Genomic DNA, 10,063 nt, shown 5'->3' with positions numbered 1-10,063 from the left:
AGGGACCCCCAGGGGTGGGGAGGGTCCCTCCGAGCTTTCCCCGCCCCCCCCCGGGCCTGGGCAGGGTGGGCTGGGTCTGTCCGGAGCGCAGCAGGAACAGGAGGGCTGGGTCTGGTCTCTCCCCCCCATCACAGCGAGAACGAGGAGCTGGAGGAGATCTCCTCGACCGACCTGCAGTACCTGGTGCTGCCCGCCTTGCTGGGCTCCCTGACGCTGAAACAAGTCGACCTGAGCAAGAGGCTGGAGCACCTGGAGAGCGCCCGGGCCCATTTCTGGGCCTTTCTGAAGCTCTGCAAGAGCTACGGGCTGGGCAGCTTCCAGCTGCCCCCTGCCAGCCCCAGCCCCCCTGGAGAGGAAGGGGCTGGCAGCCCCCGGGGGTCCCAGGCCAGCCTGGTGGCCATGGCCTCCAGCAGGCAGGCCAAGATCGAGAGGTAAGTGCCTGCTTTGTGGTGCTGAAAGGCTTTAGGGAGTCGGTGGAAGGGGAGGGGAGACCCTCAGGCAGCACCAGGTTGGGCAGACAAGAACTGGCAGGGAAGTCCTGGTGCCCTTGACAGTGGAATAATCATGAGCTGTTCATCTGAAGACACGTGCCAGGTTTTTTTAATGGCATTGCAGTGCACACAGGTTGGAGAGATTTCATGTCTGGTCTTTGAAGAGCTGCAGAAAAGCTGTTATGATTGGTTTTTAATCACCACTAGCAGTGTAAAGCCACCCAGGATAGAGGTTTCCTGCCCACCTGCTTGTTAGATCTTTAAAAAAAGAGGTGATTGGTGCCTCTGGGGGTTTAACAATCAAGTTGCTGCTTGTTGTGGTAGCACTGGGAGGCCCAAGCTGAGCTGAGGAGCTGTTGAAATGGTGTGAATGTAAACACAGGGTTGATGTTTCAGTGAGTGACCCAGCTGAGATGGGTTTGGGCCATGAGGACACACCAGGGCCTGGGGTTCCAGCACAGCAAAGCCTCTGCAGCACGGGTTGGTCAGGGCTGCACATCAGCTGGGGGTGAGCACTGGGGGGGCTGTCAGCTCCTCTCTCACAGGGGGCTCCTGCCCGTGCCCCCCTCCTCAGCTCCTGCAAGTGCCCCCCTCCCCAGCTCCTGCCTCTCCCCCTCCTCAGCTCCTGCCCTGGGCAGACAGGAGGGCCCTACCTGGTGAGTTCTGTCACCAACAGGTCAGGACTTGAGCAGGACCAGTTACATTTGCTGTCATGGCTTGCAAGAACAAACTTGTGGGTGGGGTTATTTTTCAGAACAGCTCTTGGGTGGTCCTTGTCCCTTCAGCTCCCATAGGTTTCTGTTCCTTGGCTCTTCCTCTTTGTCCCTCAGCTGGCACTGTAGCTGAAGGAAGGGGGACAGCAGGGTTTAGCCTGCAGGTGTGCTGCTTCAGTAACTGATTCTTGAAAAAGGGGAAAAAAAAATAGCCAGAAAACCAAAATTCTATTAAAAAAACAACCCACCCACACTAAACCAGAAATGGGAATTGAAGAGTGTTTTAATCCACCTTATAAGCAGCTTCGCTGGTATCTTTGTATCATGTAGAAGCAACACAACATCAGTATTTTCCCAGTGAAGGAGCCAGTGAGTTAAAGTCCTATTTTCTCCAGGAGATTAATCTTGCCAGGATTGCCTGATTTTCCCTGGGAGGCTTCATTTCCAAGGACTGCTCAACTTTTAGGAAAAGAAAAAAAACTAACAGAGAGGGGCACCTATAAATTTAACCTGTTTCAAAGCTGCTTTTAGCAGTCAGGAGATAACTTCCATTACAGCAAGAAACCATCCCAACATCCCATTTTTTTGTACCATTTTCTTCTGAAATACAGAACACTCTGTTCAAGCTGTTAAGAGCAGTAAAGGTTCTGGGTGGTGTCTGAACTGGAGTTTACGGGTGGAAGTGATGGGGAAGGTGAGAGGAAGAGATGTTGGTGTTGCTTGTTGTGTGTATAACTGCATTTTCAAAGCCTTCTTGGACCAGATTGGGATTCTTCTGGGAAAAGAGGATTGGGATAGGAGGTGGTTTGATGGTATTTCATGGAATGGTGAAGGTTGGGAGGGACCTTGGAGATCATCAGGTTCTAACCTGCCATGAGCACCTCCTGTTAGGAAAGAGGGAATTGTTTACTGTAGGTGACACTGTATCTGAGCTGTGTTAAGAGGAAGGTTCCTGAAATGGTCTCATTTTGTTCTCTTTGAGACAGATACAAGCAGAAGAAGGAGCTGGAGAACAGGTTGGCCTCCATGAGAGCCTGCGTGGAGGGCGGGCAAGCGGACGAGGCCCAGGTACGGGAGTTTTACATCCTGCAAACCCAGAGGTGGATCAGCACCAGCCTGGAGGAGATTGAGAGCATTGACCAAGAAATGCTCATCCTGAGGAGCAGAGGGACAGCCAAGCAGGTATGAGAGCTTTTGTGCACTGCAGGTCCTGAGGGTGGTTAGAGCCGGCAATAGACGCTGGTGTGGGTAAATGAACCTCAGCAGTTTCAGAAGCTTTATTCTGTCAGTTGTTGGTTGAAATTGAGCTCAATGGCTTCAAGCTGCAGCAGGGCAGGTTCAGACTGGACATTAGGAAGGATTTTTTCACAGCAAGAGTGGTCAGACCCTGGAACAGGCTGCCCAGGGAGGTGGTGGAGTCACCATCCCTGGGTGTGCTGAAGGGTCATTTGGATGTGGTGTTGGTGGAGGTGGTTTAGGGGATGATGGTTGGGCTGGGTGATCCCAAGGGGCTTCTCCAACCTGAATGGTTCTATGATTCAACCACAGCACAAGTGGGTGGGATTTGGTTTAAAACTGACCAGGCAGTGGGGTGGTTTTTGGATTAGTCACTTGTCTGGTGCTGGCACATGTTCTAGAGACAGTGGTGGCTTGTGAGGTGCAGAGTGTTGAGCCTCAGCTGAACCAGTCTGCCTGCAGTGGTTCTCCTCCACTTGGCTGGCTTCTGCCAGACCCTTCACTTTGAAGAACTAAGGACATTTTTTAATTGAATTTGGGCACTTCAATACAAGATAGACATAGAGGTGCTGGAGTGGGTGCAGAGAAGAGCAACTAGGCTGGTGACAGGCCTGGAGCACAAGTCTTGTGAGGAGCAGGGGCTGTTCAGTCTGAGGAACAAGAAGCTGAGGGGAGACCTCATTGCCCTCTATAACTGCCTGAAAGGATGGTGCTGGTCTCTTGTCACAGGTAAATACTGATAGGACAAGAGGGAACAGCCTGAAGCTCCACCAGGGGAGGTTTAGGCTGGACATGAGGAAAAATACTTTCTCTAGAGGGGTTGTCAGACACTGGAACAAGCTGTCCAGAAGGGTTGTTGAACCACCAGCCCTGGGTGTGTTTAAAAGTTGTATAGATGTGGTGCTTGGGGATACAGTTTAATGGTGAACGTGGTAGAGTAGGGCTGAAGGTTGGACATGATGATCTTAAAGGTCTTTTCCAACCTAAATGATTCTATGGTTAAAAAAAGATCCTGGTGATTTCTTCCAAGCCTGTGCAAGTCTGCGAAATGTCCAGATGTTACCAAAGAAATGCCCATCCTGAATGCTGAAAGCCTCCCCTAGATCTGCAATTCCCATGTAGAATAGTTTTGTTGGGTTTTTTTCTAGGCTTTATGTTACTCACAGAAAACATCTGTCTAAAAATAAAAGCTCATGATGTGCTGACACAAACCACAGTCCAGCTTTGTTGGCACAGCTGGTTTGTGCAGCTCATTACTGGTGCTGCAGAGCTGTGTTCTTCTGAAGTGCCCTGGGTGATCTCATCAGGACTGATGAGCTCTACTTGCTTCAGAATGGACTGGTTTGATCCCAGGGAAAAAAAAAATAAGCCATATTTCATGCTTTGATCTGAGCTGATCTGGTTTAGCTCTGGCAGCTTTCTGCTCTGAGCAGGGTGGGTGTAACAAAGGCACAAAGAGAAGTGATTTGTCGAAACTCCCAGATGGAGCCCGTGATTTCAACTGGATTAAGGACTGAATTGTCCATCTTGGGGTGTTGCTCTGACAGCAGAAGCATTTCTCTTTTGGCGAGACCTTTCATGACTTGTGTGTGGGGTGGGAAGGGGGAGTCTCACCCACACGATTCTCTGGTGACTGTTGTTTGCATCTCCAGCCTCCAGCTCCACCCCACGGTGCTGCTCGGCCGGCCAGGCCTCCACTGAGACCTTTCCTCCTCACCCGGGATGCTGCCCAGGCCAAGTATGTTGTTTTCTGGTGATTTTAGGCACAGTGGGAGGCAATGCTCTGTTCTCAGGTCAAGCCTGAAAACTCTTTTCAAATGCAGAAAGGCAGTCCTTACCTTCAGGCAGCAGGTTGCATCAAGGTGGGACCTGCTGTGCCTCCGGGCAGAGAATGGGGGAGCATCTGGTGCATTTCACAGGAACACAGAATGTTTGGAGTTGGAAGGGACTTTAAAGACCATGGAGAGACCATGGTTGCTGCTCAGAGCCCCATCCAACCTGCCCTTGAACATCTCCGGGGGGATGGAGCCCCCATATCATCTCTGGGCAGCCTGTTCCAGTGTCTCACCCCCCTTATACTAGAGAATTTACTCTAACCTAAATCTCTCTTCTTTCAGCTTAAAACAATTCCCTCTCGTCCTCTCACTGCAAGCCCTTGTAAAAAGTCCTTCCCCAGCTTTCCTGTAGGCCCCCTTAATTTCTGCCACTTTCCCTGATCTTCTCCATCCCTAACAAGCTGCAGTGTCCTGCCTAACCCTTTCTCCTCCTGTCAGGATGGCAGAAGAGCAGATTGTATTAAGCAAATACCCCTGTGTTAGTTTACAGGCCACGTGCTTGCTGGTTTGTAAGCTGTGGAGAGGCTTATCTGCCCCTCCAACCTCTCTGTGATACAACAGAGTTGTCCTTCACTATCAAAACAAAGAGCCTGGTGCTGAAAAAGAGCATGTGGGCTTTTAATCTCCTGGAAGATTTCAGTGAGTTCAAGTCAGTGATCCCTGGGGAGATGTGATACCTGCTGGAGAGTCACCAGTCCCAGCAACACAGGTTTGAACTGAAAGGCTTTCCCCAGGGTATCCAGGTCTTAACACCTGGGGGCACCATGGGATTCTTGCAGGGAGCATGGCAGCCAAAGCACAGAATGGGATAGGAAGCAGGTTTCCTGTCATGCTTTTGACATGATTTGCCCTCAGCTTTTCTGAGGCAAACCGTGCCTGGGTCAGTTCCCAGGGCTCTCCTTGGCAAGCTGTGCTAGCACAGCGCCCCCTTTGGGCTGGGGAAGTGATCCGAGGTCTTTGGACTAGAACAGTCCTCTGAACAAGCAGGATGAACTCTTCAGAGCCCTTGTGGCTGGTGGCCCAGGCTGTAGAACCAGCCTTGTTCCCAAGCCCCCCTTGATGCTCCAGGGGAGCAGAGAGGTGCTGTGTGAGGCTCAAGGCTGAGCACCGTCCTGGGGAGCAGGTCGGACTCCATGATCTTTAAGGTCTTTCCCAACCAAAGCAATGAATGGTTCTGTGTTTCTGCTCATCCATAGCCATGTTGAAGTGCTTTGACTGTCTCTGTCTCCCCACAGAGTGTTTGGTATGGGGTACCCTGGGCTGCCCACCATGACAGTGGACGACTGGTACGAGCAGCGCAGGAGGGAAGGGCTGTCTGAGCAGGGCACAGCGCAGAGGGCACCAGGTACTGAGTGAGGGCAAAGGCTGGGGCAGAGAACTGGGGAAGCCTCTCCAGGGGGAGGGTGAACGGGGCTATTTTCAGGGTGTAAAACACCCACTGACTGAGGAAAGGTAAGAACAGACTTTATGAGGCTGTGGGAATATCTGGGTTGCTCGAGGAAGTTCCAGCTTTGTCTCCCAACCAGCTCCTGGCAGGGCTTCACTTCTGAGAACATGCCTTCACTATCTCACTGCCCCTCACTCCTCTTCTTGACCTTCAGCAGATGTAACTGATGAAGAGCAGCAAAAGCAGGAGCAGGAGAAAAAAGAAGAGGAGGATGATGAGGAAGCTCTTCAGAAAGCTCGGAGCTGGGATGACTGGAAAGACACACACCCCAGAGGCTACGGCAACCGGCAGAACATGGGCTGATGCCCCCACTGCAGAGGGAGTGGAAATCCTGTAAGAGTTGCCTGTGTCCTGGAGATACAGGAATAAATACACTGTACATATGCAGAGGGATCCATGGCTTCTCTGGGAGACACTGGAGTCCAAGGAGGAAACGTGACAGTTTGCTTTGGTGTACATTTAAAGTCAGCTGAGGGCACTGGTCGTGTACAGTGACAGCACAGAGATCCTGGCCAGTGGAGCTCTTTCTGAGGGGTCTGACTGTCTCTGCTCTCCCTGGCAGAGGAGGTCCTTGAAAGAAAAGTACATTGATTTGGAAACTGCTCTTTGTATTGTGGGTGGATGTATTTATTTTTTCTCTATCTTTTAACCAAAATAAAATCTCTTGTGCTGCCTAGTTCCTGAAAATCCCTGGCTCCTTGTCACAGGCAGAGCAAGTCTTTACAGAAACCCAAGCTGGTCACCAGGGAGCTGGGGATGGGAAGCAGGCAGTGTCAGACTTTCTCAAGCTTCCCAAGACCCCCAGCTCACAGCACAGCCTGGGCAGGGAGGTCTGTGTGCAGCTGGGTGTCCAGTGGCCTTTCCACAGGCTCATCCCACCGCTCCTCCCCGAGCGGGCAGGCTGGAGTGCTTGGGGTGTTTGCTTTAAGTAGATCAGGTGTTTGGAGGGCGAAGTCTTGAAAGGCTGATGCTACACATAGTACAAATTCCTTAGTGGAAATGCTTGTGCTCAGTGTGGTGTGTCTAGGGGGCTGTAGCACACCTGACTTGGTGCCTGACCTGTGTGCCCACAGGGGCCAACGTGGACAAATGGTGCCATGTTCAAAAGCAAAGCAGTGCCCTGGTTGTCACTGTGCTTACAGAATAACCCTGAAGAAAACCTTGTCTGGATTCTTAAGGTGGGGAGTTGTTGGCACTAATCCTGCAGAGGAGAGGGCATGACTGCCCTGCTGTACCTGGCACTGATCTGGAGCAGGGCAGGCACATTCCTGGGCAAGAAAGCTCGGAGCCTGGAATCTCTGGAGTCACCCAGCATGGCTGTAGTTGTTGAAATGTTGGGATAAAAAACCAAGCCAGGCGTGGCTGCTGCTTGCACACAGGCAGTGTGACACCTGCAGCAGGGCAGGAGGGACTGACTGTGATTTGGTGCAGTTGGACCCATCAGCAGAGAGCTCCCTCACCTTGGAGGACAGTTGGATTCTGAATTCATCCGGGGTTTTTCCTTCCCACTGGCATGACTCGAGCACCCCTGAGGGGCCAGCAAAGCAATGGAAGAGCTTAGATGTTTTCTCTGTAGCAGTCTCAGCTCCTCTCAGCTAATCTACCCCTGTGGATGCTGCTGCATCCCTTTTATCCAGGTAATCTCTACAAAAGCAGATGGTGGGTTTTTGTGAGTTCCTGGGTTCCAAACCTCTCCCGTGAAACATATTTTTAGCTTCCACACCACTTGGAATCTGCTATGTGTGTTTATCCCCTACACTTGATGTTACCTGGCTCCTCCTGGCAAGTGCTTCTGGAGAGGCAGACCCTAAGAAGCTACTTGGCTGCTTTTGTTTCTTTTCCTTCTCCTTTTTCCCCCCAGCTCTCTCCAGGCAGCACCAGCCTCCCTGGGCTGGCAGGCAGCCCTTGGCCGGCCCCGCCGCAGAGCAGGGGATGGTCGCTGGAGGCTGGGGCTGAGGGTCAGGGCCTGTCTGGTGGGCCCTGTTCCCATGTTGTGGAGCAGGATGACGTTTTTGGGTGGCCCTGGAGGGGTCACAGCAGTGGAGCATGGCAGTGGTTTGTGAAATACCCAGCACAGGACGGTACCATTCCTGGGGGGCCGGTGGCCGGGACCGGCACCTTCCTGAGGAGTGGAGACCTCCCGAGGAGCAGCAGCTGCCCTTCCCAACAGCAGCTCCTCACTGCTCAGCAGGACTCCTCATCCTCCCAAGGACCACCAGGTCTTCTCCTCACCCCACAAGCCATGGCTGGAGTGGGTCTGCTCCCCTCTGCAGCGCAGGGTTTACCTTGGGTCAGCTGGTTAAATCAGCTGGACACACAATCAATCGCCCTTCGGTATTTCCAAACTCAACCTTCTAACCTGCAGGACCAGGCTCTGGAGTGGGACACCCTGCCACCATGAAAACCATCATTGCAGCCTGTTCCCAAAACCTGAGTGGTAAGAGACTTCCAAAGTGTGTTGGAATAGTTTTGGATGCCAAGGCAAGGAGTTGGTCAGGCAATTGGTGTTTGTTGTCACCGTTGTCTCTTTGCTTTAGGCAGCTTGGGGGGAAAGGGAGGTGTTTGGGGCAGTTTGGGGTTGACAGCACCAGGGGAAACAGGGGGTTGCTCAACAGAAATGACATTTCTGACAGTGCATTTGGTAACATTGCTGCAGGATGCTCCTGCAAGATGCTCCTGCAAACTCCCTTTTGTCTTTCCTTGCTGCTCTGAGCTGTGGAACCCAAATTTCCGGGTTTGAAGAGAGTTCTGTCACCATGGATGGGGCTGGCAGTGGAACCTGTGGGATTTCCCCTTTTTCTGTTTGTGGTCTGGACATTCTTGGGGGGGAAAGTAGAAAAAGGAACTAAAAAAAAAAAGCAACAGTTTGGTAGCCACAGATTTTCTTGGCAGAGCTTTGCATCTTTCCTGGAAAAAAAAGCCAAAGGCTTTGGGAAGTTCTACAGTGACAGGGCGGGGGGAGATTGCTCAAAGCATGGCACCCTGCTCAGGGGGAGGGGAAGAACCCTCCATGCTGGTGGTGGGTCCAGTGTTTGACATTTCAGTTGTCCTGGTCGTGGTTTGGGTTGAGCTGGGAAGAGCTGAACCACCACCAACCACCCAGACTGGGGTGTTCTCCTCCAACCCGAGGGTCTCTTGCCTTGGGGAGTCATGGGGACAGATCTGCTGTTGTCTGAGCATCTCTAGCTGACCAGCATTGCTGATTTTGGGTTGTTTTCCCAAGAAAACAAGGCTTTTGTGATGCAGGAGCTGACGGGGTCTGTTTGGCTTTATCAGTGTTGGGAAAAAACCTTCATTCCTGATCTAACTGAAGATGTCCCTGCTCACTGCAGCAGGGTCAGACTGGATGAACTCTGGAGGTCTCTGCCAACCCAAACCATTCCATGATTCTGTAGCTCACTCACAGTTGTGGCCAGACTGGGTGGTCTCAGCCACAGCAGACCTTTGGCCAGGAGCAGTGTGCTGGAAGGACTCCTGCCCCTGTTTTGGGCAGGAGGGATGGGGCTGCACATGGAGTTTGGATCCTGGCACCCAGCCCGGGGTGGTTAATGGTTCACCAGGGTTGTCTGGAGGGGGTGGTGGGGGGAGTGGAGCAGCTGCTGGACTGTCCCCCATGGGAGACAAGGCTCAGCATGGGCAGCCACCCTGCCTGCTGGCCTTGGGGGTGGCTGGGGTGGGGGTCAAGGCAGCTTGCTGGCTGAAGAAGCCCTGAATCCTCTTCTGAGCCTGAGCATCCCAAGGAGGGCACAGGCAAGGCCTGGGATGTGCCACTGTGCTCAGCTCCACTGGTGCACCCAGGCTGCTGGATGTGTTTGGGCTGGGGATGCCCAGCCTGCCAGCCGCCCCTGCCTGGTGCTGCCCAGGGTCACCTCCTGGCACGGTCCAGAGCTCTCTGGGGCTGAGCATCCCCCCATCCCACCCCACTCATCCCTTCCTCACCCAAACTGCTTCACCCTTCCCATCCTCCCTTCCCACCTCCCCTCTGTACCCCAACCTGAGCAGCCGTGGGTCCCACCAGACCCCGGACCCCACCAGGTTGCTGGGAAGGGGTTTGTGCACCCCGCGGTGGCTTTGGGCGGGGTGTCATGTGTGTGTCCCCCCAAACAGGCAGCCGTGCCAGCATCCAGAGAGCCCTGCGCACCCTGCTGGTCTCACCTTGGCCCTCGCGGTGGGACCTGAGCTCCTGGCTCCAGCTCCTCTCCGTCCTGCAGTGGGTGCTCAGCTTCCTGCTGCTGGGTGAGCTGAGGGGGCTCTGGGGGAGGGTCCTGGGGGTGGGGGGAGGCAGGGGGGCACCCGCTCACCCCCTCTCTGGCCCCCCCGGTGCTGTCAGCCGGCTGCTCC

General features: G+C 53.4%; 2 protein-coding genes across 2 annotated transcripts in view; both read left to right on the top strand.

The window, feature by feature from the left end:
- The window catches only part of IGBP1 (immunoglobulin (CD79A) binding protein 1), an 11,787-nt gene extending 5,762 nt beyond the window's left edge, over nucleotides 1–6,025 (top strand). The window contains exons 2-6 of the mRNA XM_009996624.1: nucleotides 135–431; nucleotides 2,191–2,386; nucleotides 4,093–4,178; nucleotides 5,511–5,620; nucleotides 5,877–6,025. Coding sequence (XP_009994926.1) covers nucleotides 135–431; nucleotides 2,191–2,386; nucleotides 4,093–4,178; nucleotides 5,511–5,620; nucleotides 5,877–6,025 — 838 coding nt within the window. The remainder of the gene's footprint in view (nucleotides 1–134; nucleotides 432–2,190; nucleotides 2,387–4,092; nucleotides 4,179–5,510; nucleotides 5,621–5,876) is intronic.
- A 2,094-nt stretch (nucleotides 6,026–8,119) lies between these two features.
- Nucleotides 8,120–10,063, top strand: part of LOC104387831 (diacylglycerol O-acyltransferase 2-like) — a 4,703-nt gene continuing 2,759 nt past the window's right edge. The window contains exons 1-2 of the mRNA XM_009996623.1: nucleotides 8,120–8,159; nucleotides 9,830–10,003. Of these exons, the coding sequence (XP_009994925.1) occupies nucleotides 8,120–8,159; nucleotides 9,830–10,003 (214 nt within the window). The remainder of the gene's footprint in view (nucleotides 8,160–9,829; nucleotides 10,004–10,063) is intronic.

The sequence above is a fragment of the Chaetura pelagica genome, unplaced genomic scaffold, assembly GCF_000747805.2.
Source record: "Chaetura pelagica isolate M959 unplaced genomic scaffold, ChaPel_1.0 scaffold103, whole genome shotgun sequence".
In the NCBI taxonomy this organism is placed as follows: domain Eukaryota; kingdom Metazoa; phylum Chordata; class Aves; order Apodiformes; family Apodidae; genus Chaetura; species Chaetura pelagica.
Note: the sequence above shows the minus strand (reverse complement) of the source record. Positions and strands in the feature narration are given on the sequence as shown.